This window comes from Balaenoptera musculus, chromosome 6, assembly GCF_009873245.2.
Source record: "Balaenoptera musculus isolate JJ_BM4_2016_0621 chromosome 6, mBalMus1.pri.v3, whole genome shotgun sequence".
NCBI classification, from domain to species: Eukaryota; Metazoa; Chordata; class Mammalia; order Artiodactyla; family Balaenopteridae; genus Balaenoptera; species Balaenoptera musculus.
In genome coordinates, this window is record NC_045790.1 from 98,597,523 (window position 1) to 98,623,470 (window position 25,948).

The following is a 25,948-nucleotide window of genomic DNA, read 5'->3' on the forward strand; positions in this document are numbered from 1 at the left end:
AAAGCCCAATAAAGTAGAATGCCTTTCCCTGTCCCCAGGCAAGATGGCAGCCCAGATGACTCATGCAGCAGCTTTCATCTGGGGCTCTGTGTTTCTGTCTGTCTGCTCTCTTTTAGCTTTTATCTAAAGAACATTTCTTTCATGTGAAAGGGAGAAAGTTACAATCCAGGACCCAGCAAAACAGATAAGGCCCGCCCCAGGGAAAGATCCTTTTTAATCCCTCAACCAAGCCTTGAATTCTTGGGGTTTACTGCAAGTGTTGTAAGGGCTCAGGGTGAAAGCTTGGGGCAGAACCGGACTCCACAGCAAACTCTGGGCAGCTCATTTAACCCTGTGGGGCCTCCAATTCCTTTTCATTCATAAAATGCGGAGGATACCCTACTTTGCCTAGTTTACAGGGTAATTTTAAAGCTATTTAAGGCATAACACGCTGCCCTACTAAGTATTTCAGGAAGTCACGCAATCCTCTTCAGTGCCACGGACACTAGCCTGTCCCAGGGCACTGCACCGTCTCTCCTGGATTAGTGTTACAACAGCCTCTATGGCCTCACTGCCTCCTTCTGGTCTAGACACCTCTAGTCCAGACTTCCAACTGCAGTCAGAGGGATCTTTATCCCTTGAAGATCTGATAACATCTCCCCCCTGTGAAAAACACTTGAAAAGCTTCCCATTACCCTAGAGAGATAATCCAAACTCTTTAACCCTACTTAGAGGGCATTCGGAACTGGCCCTTGCTGACCTCTCCCTTCTTATCTCTTCCCACTCCTGCTGTCACACACTTTGCTCCAACTACACAGAAATTCTTTCAGTTCCTCCACACAGTGTTTACCAAAGTGTGGAAGGAGTTCCCCTGGGGCAGGAGAAAGGATTTTAGGTGGTACTCAGGAAGATCACAGATCCAGTATTAAACAACAATGAATCACACTGAGGAAAAGCATTTAGATTCCCATTTTCACTCTCTTCCCCTCCTCCAGATTACTTTAAGAAAGAGAGTTTTAGTTCAGGACTGTGTCTTAAGTACTTCTCTAACACTTGCTAATCTCCCTTTTTAAAGGGAAAGCCTCAGGCTCAGCTAGGCTTGAACTACATTGTTTTCTGGTTTTGTTTTTCTTCCATTGTACTGAATGCTTAAGTTTAATCTTTATTAAGGGTAGATGGTGCTAGTTTTCCCTTTACAAAATGATACAGTGTTTTCTTTCCAAATGTATTTTCAATAAGTGGACCTAAGGAAGAAATAGAATATAAATGAACTGCATATGGTATGGCGATATGACAAAAATCATAAAGGTGGCAGGCAAATGACCAAAATTTAAGAGGAAAACCCCTGCCTATGTAGTATTATCTCCTCTGAACATTTCACAGGCTACTCCCTTGGCCCCAAACCCTCCAATCCTCCTCTCCCTCCACTGGTCTGACCCCGACTCACCCTTTAGGCCTCAGAGTCTCAGCCCTTATGGGGGCTTCACTGGGTTACCTAGACCGAGTGTCTATGCCTTGCCTCCCCAAAGGGCTCCTTTCGTCTATTCATTTGACCCTTATTATTCCTATTCTTTCCAACTGCTTGTTTAATTACCTGCAACAGTAAGCTATGCGTAGGTAGGGACAGTTTCTACATTTTTAACATTGCATTATCAACTACCGACCTAAAAGAGGGGCTACTAAGTTTGTGTTGAATAAATGAATGGATGTCATTGTTGGGTGCAAGGCATGAAATGCAGCCGCAGTTTCAGATACTACTTTGTGAAGCTTCAGAAGATAGTGACTGTGTGTTAGTTATGGTTGAATCCTCCATGGCAACTATCACAGTGGTTGGCATAGTCACTGCTGGTGACAAAAAATCGTGCCTTAATACATGTTGAATTTATGAATGTATTTAGTCTTGGTTACCAATGGACTTTATTCCAGAAAAAAAAAAAAACCTCGGATTTCTTATGAAAGAGTAGGAAAAGCCCTAGATTAGGGGCCATGACCCTGTCACCATGCTCTTCTACAATGTTGGTTAGGACATATCCCATCAAGGAGGCTACGCTTCCCATCTCTAAAACTGCAAGTGGAAGGTGAATAAGGGGAGGGATTGACTGAAAGAACACTGAGGTCTCTGATCTGACATTCCGGGAGTCCAAGAAGCTAAAATTCCAAGATTCTTTCATTCTCCCTACCCACTTCCCCTCTCGAACCCTGACATGACTAGGGTTGACTGCCACTCTTATTTATTTCATAAAGCCCATTCCCAGCCTATGGAAGAAAGGCTCCAGTAAAGTCAAACGGAAGCAAGAAGAATTTACCACCCCGCTCGCGCTCACATGCCCACGTACCTGGGCCCCAGCTCATCCTCACTCCTCCAGACAAAGTCACCGAACTTCTCATAGTGAGAGTTGTAGTGGTGCTGGACTCGAAACAGCATGGAGGCTGAGACTTCCATCAGTGTGTTGTAGGCGGTCTGCTGCTCCTTCCCACTTGTGTACCCATTGTACAGATTGTAGATCTTGTCAGCTATCTCTGGGGAGGAAGAATTGCAGGCACAGATCACTGGACAGTAGGAAAAAGGGAGGACGGAAGCATGCCTTGCAACTAGGAAGGCATATTCATGCAGGAGTTCACTAGTGCGGTCTTTGGGGACAGACAAACCTTAATTCCATCCTGAATATGTCATTGACCAGCTGTGTTCAGTTTTCCTATCTATCAACCGGAGATAACGATATATAGTCTGGAGGGACATTGGGAGGACTAAATTAAAACGTGGATGTAAAGCACTCAACACAGGGTCTGGCACAAAGTTAGTGCTTATAATTGCACTCACTAACGTAAGTTTTGTGGCTATGATTTAACAGAAAATTCCAAACAAGTGCAGAGGCTTAAGTAAACTGTCTTGGGCTCATCTCAATAGTCAACTTCTATCTCCTCTCTGCAATACTCCCAACACATTTCTGTGATCAGGTCTAAAAGCTCTCCATTCAAAAATCTTTCAAAGAAAATCTAGACCCTTCTGTTTGCCATTCATGGCAATTTCTACTCTTTCAGTCATTCCTACTAATTGATGTAACTAAAATTCATTATGGGCTGCTCTCTTGAATAGGAGGCACATTCTTTCATCTTTGAAGACTTTGAACAAAATTTATGTATGTTCCCACATTACTGCTAACAGCAATTGCCTTCAGGACAGTCTGGGGGACTTGGGTTCAGGATGGGAGGAGCATTTACTTTGTACAGTTTTCTACTCTGATCTTTATTGTTCTTATTTTTTTAAACCATGTTCATGTGTTATTTTAAAATAAAAATACTTAAAAAAATTACCAGGAAACCATCTCAAATCCCCTCCCTTTTGAGACTCAATAGCTCACCATCTCCTCTTGTCTGGTAGGTAGCACACAAACATCTATCATCAAGCTTATGACTGAGCCATTTGAAGAAATGTCTCTCTCTCTCTCCCCCTAGAATGTGAACTCCTGAAAGATGAAGAGCATGTCTCTTCTGCATTGCTTGTACCAGGGTTCTTAGAAAATATTTGCTCAACTTGAAGTGGACCACCAGGTCTCATGAGCTACCATCATGTTTTTGTAGAAACTGTATCTACACATTGTCTAAGAACTAAGTATATGGTAGATCTGATTTATTGGTTCTATTTTTTTTGACAGGTGTTTTGCCTAATGCTTACAACTTCATGGACGAGGAACAGCAGAAAAGGTTTCATCTTGCATGCTAATTCTGACTGATAGTTACTGACTCTAGCTCTATGCTGAGGATTCTGAGGCCTCCACTGGGCTAGATGGGAAGGTGTGCTCTGATCAGCTAATGATATCTGCCATGAGCGCGGCAAAGCCAAGTGGTCCTCTAGGTGCCACCGATTTGCCAGCTCTAGCGTAGCCTGAAGTGGAAGAAAGGGATTGGTCCCTAAAAGCCTAGGCCAAGGGGCAAGAACACAGTCATGGGGTTCTGACTCTCCACCATTCCTTGCCTCTAAGTCAGAACACAGATTCTATAAAAGAGGAGCAAGTCTTTCTACTGGCAAAGATACTGCTGGTCAGTCTCAATTTCCTTCATGGCTTTGATTAATTTATCTCCAGGTTCCTCCTTAGTCCCTGGGCTTTCTTCTCCCTGTGCCAATATGCGTGTGAGGCAGGAAAGCAGTGGTAGTTAGTGACTGCTGGGTGCAGAATTTAGAGAGCGAGAATATGGGAGTTACCTTGGAAGTGAAGAAATGGGTCACCTACCTTCTGCCTTACTGTCATCTACCAGCGGACAGGCGGTCCTCAGGGTCACTGTGCTGAGCTCTGAGTGCCTCCCCCGTGTATCCACTGCATAGAGAGTGAACCTGTAGCACAACAAGAAAACAGCACAAGGCTGTGACTTCAGAAAAGGCCCTGGAGGTTCCAAAGAGGAACACAAAATCATAGCACAGGAATAATAGTTGAAAGAACTCAGGGATGCTTAGGCTGCAGGAAAATGATTTGGAAAGAAAAAAAAGATAATTATTAAGCATGTATTGAACACCAACTGCCTTGCTGGGCATTTTGCACATAATCTCGTAATTTACAAGTAGCAAACCTAGAAGGCAGGGATTATTATCACCTGCGTTTCACCAAGGAGAAAACTGAGACTTAGTTGTGTATCTTTCCATGGTCTCACAGTTACTGGGGGGCAGAGCAGTCTGAATCCAGGACTTGAGAAGTCAACCCCGATGCTATCTTGCATGGCTTTATATATTCTTTCATTCATTCATTTAACAAATTTTAGTTGAGCATTAACTGTGTGCCAGGAATTATTTTAGGTGCTAAGATTATAAAGATGAGCAAGAGAGTTAAGGTCCCTGCCTGCATAAAGCTAAACAAAAAGTAAGCAAAAAAATAGATAATGGTGAATGATAATACACTAAAGTGAAGGGGGACATGGCTGCTTTAGACAGGTGTGTCCACAAAGGCCTTCTTGCTGAGAGGTTTGATCTGAGACATGAAAATGAGAAGGAACTAGCTTATGGGAGGAAAAGCATTCCAGGCAGGAAAAGCAGTAAGTGCAAAGGTCCTGAGGCGAGAAGGATCCAGACTGCTGGAGGAGTAGACGGTTAGTGCGGCTGTAGCAAAGAGAGATGAGTGGGAAGATGGGTGGGTGGGGACCCTGTGGGCCATGATAGAGTCTGGGAGTTATTCTAGGTACAAGGCATGTCCCCAGCTTTCCGCGTTGTTGCCTGCAGCTCCATGCTGTACTGGGGGGAGTAGGCAGCCTCTGTGGTATTCGACGGAGAGAATTGGTAAACTGCAGACCTGGTGGATTCAGGTCCAATCCAGGGCACAGAATTCTTTCTAGAGTAGACACGGTTGTCTGGCCTACTTTGAGAAGGCTCTCTGACCCTTCACACTTCCAGATCTCCAAGTTTTGAAGTTTAAACAAAGTCAAAGGAGTAAGTAAACTTTCAAGAAGAGGTAATCCTGGGAGGCCAGCGACAATCTGAATAGAAGGGAGAAGGGCTAAGCGTCTCAGCATCCTGTCTTTGTCATGCCATCCTCTTTCACCAGTGTTCAAGGGTAGAGCAGTAGTGTGGAGTGGGAAGAGGGTTTTCTGGATCAGGTAGAAGCAACTACAGTCCCAGGGGCCCTATTTCCTCTCTCCCTTCTCTAAAACCTCAACTTACCTCATGTTATAAAATGGGCATAACACTATGACTGCAAGTTGTGGAATGACGAACCCTGATTGACTGCACATATTAGGTAGTTAATAAATATGAGTTGGTTGTCCAAATTAATTAATTTGTGCTGAGTCCTTAATATGTGTCAAGCAGGGACCTATGCAGTTTTATCTGCATTATTGCTATTAATTCTCCCAGATGATCCTAAAAGATAACTATTACTCTCTTTATTTTATATATGAGGCTCAGAGAGGGAAAGCAGCTTGCCCAGAACCACACAGTAATTACTGAGACTGGCAATTAAGTCTAGGTGTGTCTGACTCCAAAGCCCATGCATTTAACCACTATCAGCTACTATCTTCTGACCAAAGGTCTGTGGATATCACCTCTGTACAGATACAAATCCATTAGGCACACTTGCCAAACTCCAACTATGTTGAAACAGTGCCATTTCACATGTTTTTCTAATCTTATGAAAACCTCCTAAAATAATCACTCTCATTATCTCCATCTTTCAGAAGAGGAAACTGAAGATCAAAAAATTAGGCAATTTGTCCAAAATCACAGTTAGACAATGAAAAAACCAAGACCTGTATCCTGGTTTGTCTCACTCTAAAACCCATACTCTGAACTCTCAGCTGCCATTTTGCTGCTCCAGCTCCAGCACTACTAGCTCAGAGGGTCTGAACCTGGAAGTCTCAGAGGGCCTCTCAGCTTTAATACCTCATGACATGATCGTCCAAAGGTTGTTTTTATAAAAGGCACTATAAATCAGAACTTCTTGGTACAAGGGGCACAGTAAGCAGAAGCCAGTATCTTTCTGGAGAAACTACCATTTGTCTTTCTTGTGTGAAAGTCTCCTTTTTAAGAATAACTAAATTTCTCTTTTGAAGAACTGTAAGAGGTACTCATGCCATCCCAAGAATGTGTTTTTAGCTTATTCCTTGATACTGATTCTGAGTTTCGTTGTAACTCAGACAGTACCTTAGCACCATCCTGCCTTTACGAGGAAGCTGGTGTTTTTGGTGCACATGGGAATTCATCCATCAGTCATGCCAGGTCTGTGTGTATGACGCCACGAGCCAGGCTGGCAGTGAGCCTCATAACCATATACACTCCACATTCTTTGCTGCTATGGGTCACTGCCACTAGGCCCATGACAGACCCACGGAGACACCTCCTAGCACTGCAGGAATGTCAGCACTGAGCTGTCCCACCAACATGCTGCAAAGGGAACTGGGGTGAGGGGTCAAGCAGGGAACAGGTCACCCAGAGCCCCAGAAGCAGGAGCCTTGTAGACAATCAGCATCCGCTCAAACCTTGGCTCTGAGGTTCACTAGCTGTATGACCTTGGGCTGGTTGACTAACCTCTCTGATCCTAAGTCTCCCCAAATGTGAACCAAAAGAAACAAGTCCCCCCTCCCTGAAGAATTGTCAGTCCAAGTGCAGGAAAACTAGCCCACTTCCTAAATGTAATGATAGGCTTGGCTGCCATCTAATAAGTGCTCATCGGTGTTGGGTCCTTTGTATGCACTATTCCAGTTAATCTTCCTAATGTATGAGTCAGGTACCGTGACTGTTTGCATTTTATCAGTAAGGATGTTGGTTCCAAGGAGGTCAAGTAATTGACCTATTATTACATATTAAGTAAGTAGCAGTGGGGGACCAGAACTTAGGTCTGTCTAAATCCGAAGATTATACTCTTAACTACATTGTACTATACTATCTTGTCAAATCTAATTTCACCTTTTATCTTTCATCAGCTAGCTTGGAGTGCTGGCAAGGGTAAACAAGTGTGGGTCTAAACCTAATAGATGTGACTAAGAGACCTAAATATGGAATATTTTGGCCCCATCTTCAGATGCAAGCCAATCTATTCATCTGCTTTCTGGACCTTTTGGGTTCAGCCTTTGGCATGAGAACAACAGCATTGCGATGTGGGGATTATCTCTCTCCACCTGTCATATCTCAGCACTGTGAGCGGAGCTCAGTTCTAGCACTTACTACATCCAGGATTGTCTCAGTCAAGGGAAGCAGCAGGTGACAGAGGAAGAAGTCTGGTCTTGGAGACGGCCAGGCTTGCATTCACTTTCCATTCTATTCCCTGGCTCTGTGACCTTGGACTAGTCACTTTACCCCTCTGTGCTTATTTCACCTCTCCGCATCAAGCATCTGTGGTAGGAAGGCTGCTGTCCATTACACAGGTCAGCGTGGATGAATGTGAAATGTAAGCGCTATACAAGGTGAGTTACGACCAGGAAGAAGGGTCGGAGGCAAGACCGTAGTCAAACTCCAGGATGTGAGAATTAGTAAGTGACAAAGGAGGGAGGTAAGGAGAGTATTGGGTAACACCGTGTAAGCACTTACTACCCACACGACATCTAGGAAGTGGCAGAGGCAGAACCCAAACCCTAGCCTGAAGCTTGGGTACAGCTATATCCCTGGCACTTAACACAGTACTAAGCATATGATAGGCACTTGATATATTTGAGTAAATGAATGAACTTGAGCATATCCCATCGCATTTCTGAATTTCAGTTTCTGCATCAACAAGATGGGGCTAATTGTAGAGACAGTGCATGGCTGTCTCAAGGATTACATAGAGTGATGCATGAGAAGTGGCTTGTAAGTTGCAAGTTTTAATAAAGGCCATATAAAGAGCACTTATTTGGACAAGGGTACACATTTTTAAAATGCTTTCTTGGAGTATAAGAGAAGGAGATGCATTTCAACTGAGGGGAACATAGAAGGCTGTAGTAAATATGTGAATGAGTCTCCAAACATGAGGAGTTAGAAGAAATTTTAAACACTGCTTTCCCACTGGCCAATTACGTTTCCAGGATGCTTCTGTAATACATTTCCTCCACCAAGAGGGTCCAGGGTCACCTCTCTGCTTAGCCAAGCAGCATGAATAACAGCATGCTGGGAAAGAAGTAGTCTTAGGTTTTCCAATTATAAAACCTGGGTAGAATCTTGCTTTCCCCAGTTGCTGGCTGAGAGTTCTTGGGAAGTCACTTCACTGTCTCTGAGCCTCAGTCTCTGCACCTGTAAAACAGGGTGAAGTTAACCATATCTCACAAGTTCGGGATCAAGACTCAATGATATACTGATTGCAGCATGCCTGGTTCAATCTTTGCTCCCCAAAAGGTAGCTTCTATTTGTGTTATTAGAGTAACCCAACATGTCAGTAGAGGCCCCAGGATAGAGGAGTCCTCAGGCCATCCTGCCAGTGGGGGTGGAGGGGTGCCGAAAGAGGAAGATGTCAGCCTTACGGGCCTGGGTCAGAAGTCACAAGGCCATGTGCTTTCTGCCTGTCTCAGCTGTAATTGTAGAACTGTTCCAGAGACACATCTGAAAGCTGTTAGCAGACCAGGCAGGGCTTGGAGGGGCTCTTTGAGAGGGGCAGAAAGTGGCAGTCCCTGATGTGGGGAAAGAGAAGAGAATGAGAGAGGCAGGCTGAGAAACAGATATACGCATACACACCCACAAAACAGAGTGAAAAGGGGAAAGAGAGAGATTGAGAGAGGACACGGTCAGATCTGCGTTTCTCAGGGGTCGGGAAGGGTGCCGGCTAACTCAGCTCGGTTCTCTCATCTTTACCTGCTGACGCAGGCTGAGATCCACTGATAATGTGGACGAGAACTCCTGAGCCATCACCGAACTCTACAGCCTCACTTTACAGGTGAGAAAACCAAGGCCCAGAGAGGAAACAAACTTGCACAAGGACCCGCTGCCAATAAGTTCAGAGTAAAGACACTGGCTTTCCCGACTCCTCCTCCAGTGCTCCTCCTAGACACCACCCTGCTTCTTGTGCAATTGACTGACGTAGCTCCAATTGCACCTATGGGATAATTTCACTATAATAAGAGGTGACTCCAAGGATGAAGTTGGGGAATCCCAGGCTCAAACCCTCGCTACTCCTTCCTCTTTGTTTCAGGGGGAAGAACACTGGCCAAGGTGGTTGAAAACTTGAGTTTGCATCCCGGCTTTTCCAGAGACTGTGGGCTGTGAGATCTCAGATGCCTACAGCTATAGGATCTTGGTGTACTGGGATTTCAATGTGTGGGGAAGTGCCTTGGGATTGACGACTCAAATGCAAAGTGTTTTTCAGTGTTTCTTCACCATCTTCAGGACAAAGCACAAACTCCTTACCCCGGGCCCCCAGCGTGACTCCTTGATGTTCCTTCATTTGACACCATCAGTTTGAGACTCTGTCATTGAGTCTCAAACTGGCCACAGATTTAGCCTTGTTTAACAATCTCTGCTTCCTACTCTGTTTCACAGTAGAACCACATCCAACTGCTAATGGATCCCACCTCTTTGCCTTCACACTTGCTGCACCCTCCATCTGGGTCACCCGACCCCTTCTCCACTTGACCCTCTCCACCTTGTCCTTGGAGCATCAATCAAACCTCATCTCCTCTGGGGAAGCCATTCTCCCTGCACGGTGCCCTGTCACGGCGCAGGTGGCATGGCTAGGTCAGTGCCCAGACACTTCTCTCGTGCCCCCACGAGTATGTGAGTGTCTTCAGGACTGGACTATGGCCCTGCCCATCTCTATCCACCTACATCTGGTGCTCAGACACCTAAAGCATGTGGTGCCCAGCAAATACTTTCCAGAATGAATGACAGACTGAATGAATGACTCAATCAACTATAAGGCAGTAGTTCCCTTGTCTAGAAATCAGTTTCCCTATCTATAAAATGAACAAAAGGTGATTAGATTAAAAGGCCATGAAAGGAGATAGAATAACAGAGTGGCCCAAAGCATGGCTTTGGAATCAGGCAATTTGGTTTTAAATTCTGGCCCTCCATTTATTGGCTGTGTGAGGCCTTGCCTCAATAAACTCACCTGTAAAATAGGAATCATAATATTAAAACCCATTAAATAGGGTAGCTGTTAGAATGAGATATGGCAGGAGATTGCTCACCATTGATGCCTGGCATGTTAGCAGCCAACGAGAGAGAGCTGTGGGTACCATTACCAATATTATTATTACTATTATTATTATTAGGCCACAGCCCAAGGCTCTGACACCCTCCCCCCACACCCAGAGTAAGTTGTCCTAGTGGAGATTAGAGGAAGGGAGGTGGAAAGGAAGCTGTTGTTGGTCCCATCCAAGACCCCCGGAACCCTGTCACAGCAGGGGTGAGAGAATGAAACCAAGACATTAATTGGCGGTGAGAGCTTCTCATGGATCTGACAGGGGGTAAGAGCAGGGACAGGCGTTCAGAGGCCCACGTCAGAACTCGGTCCCCGAGAGGACGGGAAAATGCGTTTGAAGTCTCCAGGCCAACGCCTGCTCTTCCCCAGCCGCCGCGTGATTTAGGCATTCTGGGGAGGCAAAAGTCTCCTCTCTGATTTGAAGGGAAACAGATGTTTCCAGGCCAGAGGCCCTGGTCTTGTAAAATGCTCCTTCCCCCACACAGCTTTGGCAAACAACTTCCCGTTAGTTCATCCCCCCCCAACCCCCCTCCATCAACTACCATCACTCCCCTCCCTGCCATTCCCAGCACAATGTGGAAGGCAGGGGTGGTGGGAAAAACACTGAGTCCCGGCTCCAGCTCGGGGTCTGTGTAGTCAGATGGCCAGGGACACCTAACTGCCCTTTTCTGGGTCTCAGTCTCTCGTCTCTGCAAGGAGGGAACTAAACCAAGATCAGCGCTGAGGGATGGGCTAGCTCTGATCTTCTAGGGGCTTTGCCTCTGAAAGAGTTGGGATGATCCATTCCAGATCTTTCTCCATTGGAGTCTATGGCAAAGAGCATGGACTTGCATTATCGGGCTCTGGGTTTGAGTTTGAACTCCATCAGCTACTGGGCAAGAGCAACTGAACCACTGGGCCTTGGTTTCCTTATCTGTAAAATGGGGACCAAGGTTCCATCTCACAGGGTTGTGAGAATTAAATCAGAATTCAATCCCCCCACTCAAATTTTAGGTTTCTTATGAATGAAATTGAGCACCGTACCTCTTTCCTTGGTCTACCCATGGTGCTCAGAACAGTCTGAACCCAGAGTAGGTATGCAATAATGTTTCCCACTGATTCTTGGCAGGAAGACCTGCTAGACACCTGGCAGCCCCAAGACTCAGGTTCTTAACCCAGTTCTGCTTGAATAGTAGAAAGAGAATTCTCATTTTCATGATCACAAAGAAGCAGGATGGGTCATGATTAGAACAGACTTTGGAGCTCACCGTACTATCTTTATGACCTTGGGTAAGTTAGTTAACCTCTCTGTTCTTCAGTGTTCTTGTCGTTAAAGTGTGGATAATATCACCTCCTTCAAAGGGATGTTGGAGGAATAAAGAACTCAAAAGAGCACCCGGCACGTGGTAAGTGCTAAATAAGCTTTCACCATTTTTCAATGTGTGTGTTTAAATTATGAATCTCTTCTATAATGATTTTAAAATGAGATCCACCCCAACCCAATTCTTTGACATTGTTCCCATTGAGAGGCAGAAGCCTATGTCCCTTCACCTTGAATGAGGCGGGGTCATGAGTGCTTTTATTAATAGAGCACAGCGGAAGGGACACTGTGTAACTTGTGAATCTGGGTCATAAAGGGCTATACAACGTCCACCTTGCTCATTGAAATATTCTCGCTTGGAGCCCTGAGCCTTCATGCAGGACATCCAACAACCCTGGTGTGAGGAAGGCACGCCATGCAGAGAGGCTACGTCAGGCACCTCAGCAGCATGATGGTCAGGTCATCCCAGCTAATCCCCAGAAAGATGCACAAAGGAGCCTTCAAGCAGTTGAGTCACCTCCAGCATTTGAACCCTTGCAGCTGAGGCCCCAGACTTAAAGGAGCAAAGACAGCCCAACCTGCTGTGCCCTGTCTGAATGCCCGATCCACAGAATCCATTAGCATAATCAAATGGTTGTTTTAAGCCACTAAATTCTGGGGTCATTTGTTGTGTCATCAGTAGTCACTAGAACAATTTCCAAGCATCTAGAGCAGGAGTCAGCAAACTATGGTGCACAGCCAAAACTGGTCTGCTGCCTGTTTTTGTAAATAAAGTTTTAATGGAATGTAGCCACTCTTGTTTTCTTAAAATCTATTTTCTGTGGATGCTTTCACACTACAGTGATGGGACTGAGTGACTGCAACAGAGAACATATGGCCCACAAAGCCTGAAATATTTACTATCTGGACCTCTAGAGAAAAGTTTGCTGACCCCTGAATTAGAGCTTTGACAGTACTTAACATTAAAATCATTTGCTTACATTATTTCATTTGATCCCATTTGATCTGTAAAATGGTCATTCCCATTTTACAGATAGGCACAGTGAGTTCAGGTGACTTGTCCAAAGTCACACAGCTATTCTGACCCCAGGTCTAATTCTGACTGCAGCTATTCTGACCCCAGATCTTCAACAGCCTGCTGAAGATCTGGACTCCAGTTTCGCCCACTGAATGGGCAGTGTGACCTTGGAGCATGTCCTGCCCTCAGTTTCCCAGACTGTGAAACGAGGGCATTGGGCAAGATGGTATGGACTGGCTGCAAGAATTCAGATGTCCCAAGTTTCCCCCAGCTGGGTGCTTTCCACCAGGCAAAATATCTCTATTAGTCCAGGTATATCAAAGTAGGACTTGAGAATGATCAGCCAGGGGCTGTACGGATACCACATGCAGCCCACCTACTCCCCAACACCAAAACCCAACCTTCTTATCTCCTAACTCGGGCTGACAACCCATGCTTTCTGCCAACATAAATATTTAATTCCAATGCCTGGCACAGAGAAACTGTCCTGGTATTAAGGACTCTAGCCCAGGTTTCTACTTTCAAAACAACCTAGTCTGAGCCGTGACTGGGAGGCCCTGCTTGGGACAAAGGTGAGGCGGTCTGCGGTTGGACTCCAAACATCAGTTCCCTACACTTGCACCCCTTTCAACCCCCCCAGCTCCATGAGCTAACAGGTAAAGAATCAGGGGAAGGGGGAGCCAGCAGGGAGAGCTCTGGGGGAAGGCCAAGTTTGGAAACCAGTGTGGGCCTAAGCTCAGGCAGAAGCAACAACAATCTAGAATCAGTGCTAGACATGCGCTGCTCTGACTGCCAAGACCCCCCAAATTCACTGGGTTATGAGCATTACCTTAAAACTCACAGTGCCAAGAATACCAGAACTCAGAAATAAATGCTTCGTGTACTGACATTTAAAATGAAATAGATATAAACTGATTTACAATGAAAACATGTCGAGGGTATCTCCAATAACCAACTGAGGAACGAGTGACTATCACAGCAGCTCCACTCTGTGTGTGCCTGCCACTGGTGGAACATCGGATAGACACCTGGCACTGTGCCAAGCAGGGGAGAAACCACTCATGGGTAAGAAGAGTGTGGCCCCTGCTTTCAAGGAGCTCACAGGAGAGCAGGGAGATGGTCAAGTGAACAAGAAATGGGACGCAGTGCTACGGCACTTCAATAAAAATTTATTCTTGTCCCTACGTTTGCTTCAGGTGTGTCCCTTCTCCCTTCTTTAAACAGTGAACTAAGCCTTGGAAATGCATTCAAGGGCCACCTGAATCCTCTGTCAGCTGCAACCTACAGGGAATGTCAACCGTCTATAACAATCTCATTTTCTCCTACAAAAAAACATGGCAGACAATCCTTACCTTCCCCACTCAGAAAGCCTTAGAGGCGTGACTATGCCAATGGATTTTAATACACAAGTACTATGCACGTGGCCTGTCTAAACTCATTCATTCACCTATCAGGTATAACCTGACCTCTCTTGAAAGAAAAATTCTGGTCCACACTTGACTTGGCTTTAGCAGCAGTTCCTGCCTTACTCCTTCCTTTTCTTCTTCTCTGTCCCTTCCCCTTCTCACCCCCTCTCTTTTCCTACTTCTCTTTTTTTTCAGGGAGTGGACAACATGACAACACACAGTTGGACTGACCACAGCTCTTAGTTGGAGGATGTTCATCTTTTAATAGGTTGCTTTAAGGTGAAGCAGACACAGTCTAAATTTATGGTTCCAAGTGAAGGAATGAATTATGCATGGAATGCCCAATTCCACTTCAACTTGTATTCCTGGGATCTTTAAAGCAAATTGTGGCCTTTTTCTTATATCTTTATTGCATACTGGACAGCCTCTCTGAAACCCAGATAAAAACAATAATTTTTAAATGACTTCCGTTATAGAAATTTTTACAGGAAAGCATAACTTGGAAATATGTTGATCTGAGAGACAGAGGACATGATTTGTAGGTTTAACCTTGTCAGCTAGCTATGTGGCTTTGGTCACATGATTTGACTTCTCTGTGCCTCAGGTACCTATTGATAACTCCACAGGGAGGCTGTGAGGACCAAGCAGTCATTATGGATGCAAAAGTGCCTTAGAGATTCCACACACATTTCTTGGGCACCTACTCTGTATTAAACACAAAGCTGGGAACTTTTATACAGTTGTCTTCTGTTCTCTTTACAACTGTCTAAGGGATATGTATTATTAAGTTCGTATTTACAAGGAGGCAAGTGAACCATGGAAATTTGAATTGACTTTCCCAAGGCTGTGCAGATAGTAGTTCAGCCAGGCCCCAGTGTAGGTCTCCTAACTCAAAGTCCAGTGCTGTTTCCAAATAGAATTATTAGGTATTCATTGGTCCCAACTTGGTCTTGAGTCACAGTTCAGAGGAGGTTAGAGTTTATTAGGAGGATGAACTCCATGTTCCCAACTTTTGACAAGGAAGAGATCTTAGTACAGGAACACCATCACCGTCACCCCGTTTCAACACTGACATTGCTCCTCTTTCCACATCTGACCCTAGAGTCCTTCTCTTCTTCTGTGGTGCCTTTTGAGATTGCATTTTGCCAAAGCCAAGTGCAGAGGAAAGGAGGCCAAGTAGAGGTCACCAACTTGGATTTACCCTTGGACACTAAGTTAGGGAACACTATAGGCAGGGTGGTCCTTATATACTTCTGGCTGAGCTCAGTCTCTACCACATATGTGAGCTTTGCTTCCCCATGGGTGGATGGATGGATGGATGTGGGGAGAAGGCGCCAACCCCTGTGCTTGGAGTCTGAAGGACTGAATTTGATCATGGCTCTATTTCCTGTTCCCATCATCTCTGAGAGCCTCAGTTTCCATACCTGTAAATTGGAGTCAATAATATCTGCCTGACAAGATTGTTGTAAGAATGAAGTAACATGGAAAACACCTAAAACAGTGCTTGGTAAGGTAAATGTTATCTTGCTTGTCTTGCTTATTCATGATACTCAAGTGAGATAAAGTGGGAATATTGCTTTTTTGAAAACCAACCCCCTGGGCAAAGAAAATCACCCTGGAGGGTGTTGTAAGCAATAATACCACTGCTTTTCATAAGGTTTGGTTAGAGCTCTAGCTCAGCCACTGGGTGTGTAGCTAAGCCATACTATGTCTCTGAGCCTGTTTCCTCATCAGTTACATAGTGACAACAATACCTGCTTTCAATAGCAGTAGGAGAATTAGAGACAGTGCATATAGGGAGTTACTGGCTGAACTTTGGTCTGAACCTTGGGCTGCTCCAACTTTGTCCTGATCAACACTATGACCTTGGGTGAAGTCCTTCCCCATGGACTTTGCTTTCCTTTCCTATGAAACAATGGGCCACCAGATGTCTTCACTGGTGAAGTCTACCAAATGTTAACGCCAATTAACACCAATCCTTCACAAACTCTTCCAAAAAAAATATAAGTAGAGGTAACACTACCAGCTAACTGTATGAAGCCAGTATTACTCTGATACCAAAAACAGACAAAGACATCACAAGGAAAACACACGCGCACACACACGCACAGAGTCCAATATTCCTTATAAATATAGACACGACAAAATACTAACCAAGTATAGTAACATATATAAAAGGGACTATACACCATGACCAAATGGGATTTATCCCATGAAAAGAAGATGGATTCAGCATATGAAAATCAACCAATATAAATACATCATATTAATAGAATAAAAGACAAAAATTACATGATCATCTCAATAGGCAGAGAAAAAAGCTTTCACAAAACCCAATACCCTTCCATGATAAAAACAGTCAGCAAACTATGAATAGAAGGGAACTTCCCCAATCTGATAAAGGATATCTGTGGAAAACCCACAGTTAACATCATACTTAATGGTAAAGACTGAAAGCTTTCCTCCTAAGGTCAGGAACAAGACAAGGATGTCCACTTTCACTATTTCTATTCAACATTGTTCTGAAGGTTCTGTTCTAACAGGGCAGTTAGAACAAAAAAGAAAATAAGTCATCCAGATAACAAAGGAAAATGTAACACCTATCTCTTTTGCAGATGACATGATCTTATATATAGAAAAGCAAAGGAATCTACACACACACACACACACACAAACACACACAGACACACACACACAGAGATCTAAAAGAAAAGTTCAGTTAAGGTTACAGGTTAAAAGATTAATATAAAGAAATCAATTGTATCCTATACACTGGCAATGAATGATCAGAAAATAAAACTAAGAAACAATTCCATTTACAGTACTGTCAAACAGAATAAGACATTTGGGGATAAATTTAACAAAGGAGTACAAGACATACACACTGAGAACTATAAAGCATCATTGAAATAAATTAAAGAAGACCTAAATAAATGGAAAGATATCTTGTGTTCATGGATTGGAAGACTTAACATTGTTAAGATGAAAATATTTCTGAATTTATCTATAGATTCAACACAATCCCTATAAAAATCCCAGCTGATTTTTTTTTGCAGAAATTGACAAACTACTCCTAAAATTCATATGGGAATACAAGGTACCCAGAATAGCCAAATAATCTTGAAAAAGAGGACAAACTTGGAAGACTCACACATCCTGATTTCAAATTTTACTACAAAATTACAGTAATCAAGACTGTCTACTACTAGTATAAGGAAAGATATCGATCAATGGAATAAAATTGAGAGTCTAGAAATAAATTAATATGGTCATTTGATTTTCAACAAGAGTGCCGAGACAATTCAATGGGGAAAGAATGGTCTCTTTAATAATAGTTTCTTCAGCAAATTATGTTGGAACAATCAGATAGCCACATGCAAGTGAATGAAATTGGACCCTATTCTTACACCATATAAAAAACAAATAATTCAAAATGGCTCAAAGACCTAAATGTAAAAGCAAAAACTATAAAACTCTTAGGAACAAACATAGGAGTAAATCTTCATGAACTTAGATTAGGCAATGATTTTTAGATATGACATCTGAAGCACAACCAAAGAAAAAAATAGATTATTAGACTTCACCAAAATAAAAAAAAAACTTTTGTGTTTTAAAGGACACTATCAAGAAAGTGAAAAGACAACCAAAATAATAGGAGAAAATATTTATAAATCATCTATCTGATACAGGTCTAATATTCAGAATATATAAATAAGTCTTACAACTCAATAATTTAAAAATAGGCAAAGGATTTGAATAGACATTTCTCCAGAAAAGATATACAAATGGTCAATAAGCACATGGAGATAGGCTCAACGTCATTAGTCATTTAGGGAATGCAAATCAAAACTCTAATGAGATATCTCCTCTTATCCATTAAGATGGCTATGATAAAAAAGACAAAAATAACAAGTGTTGGCAAGGATGGAAGAAATTGGAACCCTCATATATTACTGATGGGCATGTAAAAATGGTGCAGCCATATTGGAAGAGAGTTTGGCAATCCCTCTCAAAGTTATCCACAGAGTTACCATATGATCCAGCAATTATATTCCTAGGCATATATTCAAGAGAACTGAAAACATATGTCTGTAGAAAAGCTTGTACACCAATTTTCAGAACGGTATTATTCTTAATAGCCGAAAAGTGGAAAGCAATTCAAATAACCATCAACTGATGAATGGATAAACAAAATGTTGTATATCCATACAATTGAATATTATCCAACCATAAAAAGGAATAAAGTCCTTATTCACACTACAATATCACTGAAAGTTGAAAACATTATGGTAAGTGAAAGAATCCAGCCTGAAAAGGCCACACATTGTATGATTCCACTTATATGAAATGTCCACAACAGGCAAATTCCTACAGACAGAAAGTAGATTAGTGGCTGCCAGGGCTGGGAGGAGGGGGCAATGGGAGTGACTGTTAATGGGTATTGAGTTTCTTTTTGAGATGATTAAAATATCCTGGAATTATTGTGGTGGATGAACACATTTGTGAATATCCTAAAATCTACTGAATTATATACTTTAAAAGGGTGAAGTTCATGGTATGTGGATTAGAACTGGGGTAAAAAAAACAAAACAAAAAACTCTCTAAAAAAAACAAACAAAACCAGTGGTGTCAATCTAGAAGTATCCTGCCTCCAAATGGCAGGCATTTGGGGCCTGGGTCTCTTATATGTGCAGCTTTCTGAGGTCTGAATTTGAGCAAGCACCTCCTGCCCCAGCCCCTGTCCCAGAGTTTCTTAAAGGGGAAACAGGACCTTCAATGGAACCTTAAGTGGGTAGTTATGGCTTTGGTTTATCTGTGAAGGTAGGAACCTGCGGACTGCAGCAGAACTGTTCAAAACCTCAGTATGATGCCGAGGTCAGAGGCATAGACTTGGAAGTAGGGAAAGTTCTGTGTTTAAATATCCTCTCTGTTGCTCACAGGCTATGTGACACTGGGTAAGTACTTTACTTCCTCACCTTCGTTTTCTTGTCAATAAAACAAACACATTTCCACCTGTCTCACAGGATTGTTAGGAGGAGTCCTCAGAGTAGGTAAGATGCCCTTAGCCAAATTCTCAATCCATAGCTAGAATTAGCATTTTTAATAATCCTCATCTGCATTTCCTATTTCTTTGATAAACAGAAATAAACAACTGTGTTCAATCCAGTGGGGCTTCACCTTGAACCTCTGGCGTACTCCCAGCAATGCAGGCTGGCTCCTCTCTCTGCCTGGGATTCTCTCTCCCCACTTCCTTCCCTCACCTCCTTCAAGCTTTGTGCCAATGTCTCCTTTTCGATGAGGTTCCCTTTTAAATTTCAACTCCACCCCAACTGCTGCACCTAGAAGTCTATTAGAATATCATTCACTTAGCTCCCTGTTCTTCTTCATAATATTTGTGATCTTCTAATACATAATTTCCTTGTTTGTTATATTTACTGATTTTGTTTGTCACTCCCACTTGAATATCAAATTCACAAAAACAAGGATTTAATCTGTTTTATTCACTGAACTATCCCCAGTGCCAAAAACTGTGCTAGATCACATGGTAGACCTCTAATAAATGTTTATTAAATAAATGTATATACATAAATGTGTGTGTGTGTGTGTGTGCGTGTGGACTGGGGGGTAGGATGTGAGAAATCACATGTGCATTGCTCAGGGCAAAGGTGGATCCTTTTTTTCCCCACATTCAGCCCTTGGAAAGCTGGGGAAAGGATGAGGTAGAGAGAGAGGAGGAGAAGGCATTACGGTTTCACAAGCTCAAAGACGCAGGAACGCTACTCCCTCTGTGGCTGTTGTAACACTTGTTTGCTCACATCACAGTATTTCTAGAAACCTATGTGCACCCAAGAGCCTTGAGTGCAGCAGGTGCAGCCCAGCAATCCTATGTGCCAGTGGATACTGTGTGAGATGAGATTAAAGAGAAATACTATAAAACACAGTCCTTGCCCTTCAAGGGGTTCCCGATATACTCGACTACACGATATATATATATACACGCATACACACACACACACACACAATCTCATACATACATATCGTCTTTGCCAATCATTGGCTATACGTTATCTAATTTACTCCTTACAACAAGTCTTAAGTACTAGATCATATTATCTGTATTTATCTGTATTTTCAGATGAAGAAGCAGAGTCTCAGAGACTCAGAGATCTCAGAGAATGAAATGAGATTCCTGAATCCCATGGGTAGCCAGTTTCAGAGCAGGGTCCCATCCCAGAGGCTACTTGACCCCAAATCTGTGGTCTTCGTGTTATACAGCGCCCCACCATGAACTAACAACACTTTAGCCCTAATCCAAAAGGCACTCACCCTCCTCCTTGAACAGATAAGACATGTCCACAGGCGCCAATGGTGAACAGGACAGGACAGAAAGTCAAGCACTGGTAAAACTACTCAGAGAGGTGAAAAGGGGTTGACAAAGCCTTTCCTTAGGCAAGAGTTATAAGCTGTTAGCTTCACCGATTTAGGAAGGCCAAAGCAATAGTGGGTAAAGGTGGGTGGCGCAAACAGTATGACTTAAAGATCAACTATCTAATCCCAAATGCTGATAAAAAGGTTAAAGATGATGAAAACACCCTGGACTTGGACTTGTGATATCTCAGAATTCTCAACAGAGGTGGGAACTGTGGAGGGGCTGGAAGCAGCTGCCCAGAAAGCTTGAAGGAAGCCTTGCCTATGTCAGCCCTAGGTTCCTAAAGAGAACTCAAAAGCATTCTCATAAGCTGAACAATTATTAGCACCAGGATAGCACCTTATCAAGTAGTTCATTTAAACCCTTTGTTTAACTAAGGCTCAGAGAGGGCAATCAACTTGTCCTAGGTCACACAGTAAGTTCAAAGCAAATCCAGAATTTGAACCCAGGTCCCCTGCCTCCAAGGCAGGATGCTGTATAGGCACTTAGCAATGGTAAGCAGATTCACAGTGAGGACTAAGAACAGTGCTGACAGCGGGGTGCCATTCCCCAAAGGTATCACCCTGCCTCTACCCCACTTAGCCTGAGCTGTCAGTGAGGTCCCCAGACAGCCTTTACACTGGGCAGTTGTTGCTGTTTTGATTTTCTTTTTTTCCTCCTCTCACTCCTTTGACGATTGCTCTCTGGGCCACACGCCCTGTTTTTTGCTTGCCAGTAGGGCCCAACTTCTTCCCATCAGCCATAAGTAAGTGTCAACGGCTATGGGTGCTACATGCCTGATCCCTGACATCCCAAGAAACTTGCAAAGGAGGTGCCTCTCCCTCCCTCCCCCACGTGCAGACTGGGGGCTCAGGGCCCTGCAGTGACGCGGCAGAGTACCGGATTCAAACCCAGGTCTGTCTCTCTCCACCACCAGGGCCACATACTCCCCAGTATGCTGTCCCTCTTCGCTCTAGCCAGCAGGTCTGATCCCTGCTGTGAACTCAGGCAACCCCACATAGCCTTCGTCTAATATCTCAGAGCCCCAACTCAGAGCCCCATCCGGCTCCCTTTGCCCCATGAAGATAAGCCTCTCTGGTCCATTGGACACGACGGCCTTGGAAACCTTGAGCCACCAGAATAAGGGAACAGGCTGGCTGGGCACGGTTGGGGCATCCGGCCCTGATAAGACCTCGCCACGGCTGGACAAGCTCTCAGAGACGTAAGCCTTTGCGTAAGCACAAGATTAGAAGAATACATTATTAACATATTTATTTATTTTCTTACAGGTATTGACATAAAAAGGGGGGAAAAAAGGTTCCCAGGAGAGATAAGACACAGTGGGACTTTCTGTGACTATGGTTGTTACAGAAATTAAATTAAGATTCATAATAAATAATAACAAAAGCTGCAAAATATCAGTTGGAGGCAGCTGCAGTTTTAATTTGCTAACATATGAGACTAGGAATGATGGTGGAAATTAAAAAGCGAAAGAAGAAGCAAACAAATAAACAAACATAAACTCACTCTGTTCTTTGGACTAGACTGATACAAATTTAGGACGGTGGTTACATCTTAGCAGGGAAGGAGGGAACAGAATAAGACTGGTGGGGAGGAGGCAAAATAATCTTCAATTTTATCTTTAATTTTAATTTCTTTCAGGAGAAAAGAGCTCTGAAGCAAATGTGACAGAGTCCTGACATGTATTAATCCTGCATGGTGGGCACATGGGGGCTTATTGTACTGTCTCCATACTCTCTGCATTTTATTTTCATCTTCATGATTAAAGCGAACAAATGAATGCATTCCTGACACCTATCAATTTACACTTTGCAAAGCTTATTACACAAATAACCTTGAAAGCAAGACAAAGCAGGGTTTATTGCCTGCGTTTTACATTCAGAGAACTTGATGTTTTCCGGGAGGGTGAGGAGGGGGCTTTTCAATCAAGGACAGACACATAGTGGCAGAGTGATAGAGCTGGCACTTAATCAACTGCTGGGTGAGGGCTGTTGCATTCACCTTGACTTTGAAGACAAAACTGTTCTGTCTTGCAGAAAAATCTCTGAGGTTTGGATTGGTCCAAGGCCTGAGACAGTACCAAGACACTTCTGATCTCCAGCTTCTCGGCCAGTCTACGTACCTTCATGTCACTATGCTCTCCAACAATGAGCCCTGATGTCATTGGCTCAGCAAATGTTTTCTGAAGCCTGGATGTGAGGCTGGGGCTTCTAGGCAGTTCTCTACAGCACCCTGCTTCACATTCACACCAGGCCATTCTCCGGGGACTCTCCTCGCCTAGTCCCATTTGTCAGTTTGGTTGCTGCACCTGAGTGGGGTCTGCCACCTCCATCTCTGTCCCCCCAGAAGGAAAACCCACCTCAGAATGCAGCCAACACACAGGAAAGTTGGGGCAGAGACACAAAGTCCATATCACATCATCTGAACTCCTGGATGTCTCTGGGGCTGCAGCCAGCACACCTGTTGAACTTGCCAGTTGATATAAGTGGATAAATTCCAGTTTTTCATAAGCAATTTTGATTTGAGTTTCTGTTACTTGTATCCAAGGGTTCAGACTCTTACATACCGTTCTGAAATATCTTTTAGAAAGTTATTGTGAAGATTAAACATGCTAATGCTGTTTAATCACACACTTAACATAATATCTGATGCATTTCTACATGCTCAAGCAGCGGCTGGGGAGATAGCCGTCATCGTTAATAGGACTGTAGTGGATTCTTGTCCCAGAAGGAGGACTGTCCCTGTGCTCGGCTCCGCAGCTCAGCTTAGTGACCAGCAAATAAAACCTCTACCACTGCCTGGTCATGCGACTTTGGTCAGATCTCTCTCTACCTGGCTCAGAACCACTTTTGCAGGCTCTGGGAAAGACCCACACCTCTTTAGATGGGACTAATTGCTTTTTCCTCTGAGTGTCTTAGTACCTAGGACATGAAACCGTGGAAGCACTGTCTTCATCTATCCTTTACTTGCTGTCATCCCCCTGGCATGTGAGCTCTCTGGGAGAAAGAAACCATATCTCATTCTCCTTTTAACCCCATCAGCCTCTCACATGGTAATGGCACCTCTAAATCATTTCTTGCTGTTTCAGAAGCAGACGAGAGTCAAGTACTCTTAAAAATCAGAAACAGAATAATGGGGACTGTTGCCAACTCCCACAGGCTTACTTAGCTTACTTAATTTTTATCTTCCAGAGGACAGTCATCGCCCATAGTAGGCGCTTAGAAAATGCTTTCTAAATAGAAAAAAAAAAAAGAAAAGAAAAGAAAGAAAATGCTTTCTATCTTGGGCTAGCCCAAAAAGCAAGGGACCGAAGTTGAGTCCTTACCAATAAGCATCAGGCAGGATAAACTGGTGCATGCTGATGGGTTGTTTCTGGCCCACTACTCACCCTCTCTCATCCTGTTCATCAGAGGCTGTAGATTTCAACCACCCTTCTTTCTTCCAATTCTGGTCTATACCAGACCTCACTGCTTCTCCCCCAGGCCTTGGGAACAGCTTCCTTATTTGCTTCCAACGGTTCTCTCCCACCTCCACCCTACTGCCAGTATATTAGCCAGAGTGCTCTTCCTAAAATGCAAATCTGACAATGTCTACTGAGCAGCTTAAAACCCTTAACGGTTCCCCTTCCCCTCAAGATAAAGTCCATACTCCTTAGCCTGGCAATAACGTCCCTTTATGATTTGAGTCTTATCAACCTCTTCAACTTCATCACCCAGATTTGCCCCATTGCCTCGTGGTGACTTGAGTAGGGTTTGTAAATTGCCAAGTTGCTTTGTTCTTCAGTAACTTTGTACATATGATTTCCTCTCCCTGAAAAACCATTTTCCCTTCTATCTTCACCTTACTGATCCTGTTCATCCTTTAACACTCAACTAAAATGTCACCCTTTCTGGCCAACTTTCACTGGAATAGGAGGCATTCTGCCCTCTGAGCTCTCATATCATGGGCCACATTTTATCGGGAGCTCTAAGGTGGCAGGGACGATTGTGTTCATCTCTGGGTCTTCGGGATATAGTGCACAGCCCCACAGAGAAGCAGGTACTCTAAAACAAATGGAATGAATGAACACCAATGCCGATAGGGAGGATGCTACCTTTGAACGTACCCATAGAGAGTAAGTGTACATCGTCTAAGAAAGGCTACAGGAGGTCATGCCTGGCTGTCAAAAACTTCCTTGTCCGCCATCTTTTTCCCATAGGTCATCATTTGTATGATGCTGTAGAACCACTTCACCAGTTTTAATTGGCTTGTGGTATGGTGGGCTCCTCCCAGTAGAACAGGGAGCTCTTTAGGGCTGACACTATGTCTCATTCCTCTATGTGTCCCTTATAGGGCTTCACAGAAGGGAATACAGTGCGGAGGTTCAGAGCATGGGCTCTGAGGTCAGAAAAGACCTGCTTTCAAATACTGGTTCTGCCATTTACTCTCTCAGTGACTTTGCCCAATTTATCGAACCTCTGTGAGCCTTTATTTCTTTAAAGTGAGGGGAAAAAAGTGTCTGTCTCTTAGGATTATAGTTATGATTAAATGTAATATTACATGTATTCAATTTTTTATCCAATAACTATTTACTGAGTGCCTTCTGCATGGGTGCGTTTGAGTATATGGAGACAAACAAAACAGACACCATCTTTACCTCCACAGACTGCCAAGTCTAATGCGGGACAGATGTTAACACACATGAATGCGTGTCATTGCAAAGTTTAATAACTGCAATAAAGGAAAGGGACAGGGAACCTAGTTGAGATTACAGGTTCTGGGGATGCCATTCTGAGGAAGCAACACTTAGGCTGAGAACTGAATAAGAGGTGTAGCATGTGCCCAGGCCCTGTGATGGATGAGAGTGCAAGCTCTGGTGTGCATTGGCTCATTAAATGCTAATGTGACTTCTGGGTAGGCTGGGTTAGTTAATGGTTAGGAACTTGGGCTCTGGAGCCAACCTGACTGAATTTAAATCCTGGCTGTGTTACTGACTAGTGCATGACTTTAGCAAATTTCTTAACTTTTCTGGGCTTTGGTTTTCTCATCTATAAGAACGGGAATAACAAAATACTGGCCTCATTGGGTTATTGAGAGGATTGGATAAGTTAATTTGTGTAAAGCATTTAGAACAGTGCCTGACATATTGAAAGCACTCTAAGTAATAACCGTATGTATCATTGATTCGTTCATTTTTCCACTGAAGTATTTATATGGATAGTATTATGAAGGAGGAGGCAAAAGTCTTGC

The 25,948-nt window shown here is 43.6% G+C and overlaps 1 protein-coding gene across 2 annotated transcripts in view; it reads right to left on the bottom strand.

Moving 5' to 3' along the window:
- Positions 1-25,948, bottom strand: part of ASTN2 (astrotactin 2) — a 902,613-nt gene that overhangs the window by 12,673 nt on the left and 863,992 nt on the right. For both annotated transcript variants that reach the window (XM_036855709.1, XM_036855708.1), the window contains exons 21-22: positions 4,212-4,312; positions 2,316-2,499 (exon numbers count right to left, since the gene is read on the bottom strand). In XM_036855709.1, the coding sequence (XP_036711604.1) occupies positions 2,316-2,499; positions 4,212-4,312 (285 nt within the window). The remainder of the gene's footprint in view (positions 1-2,315; positions 2,500-4,211; positions 4,313-25,948) is intronic.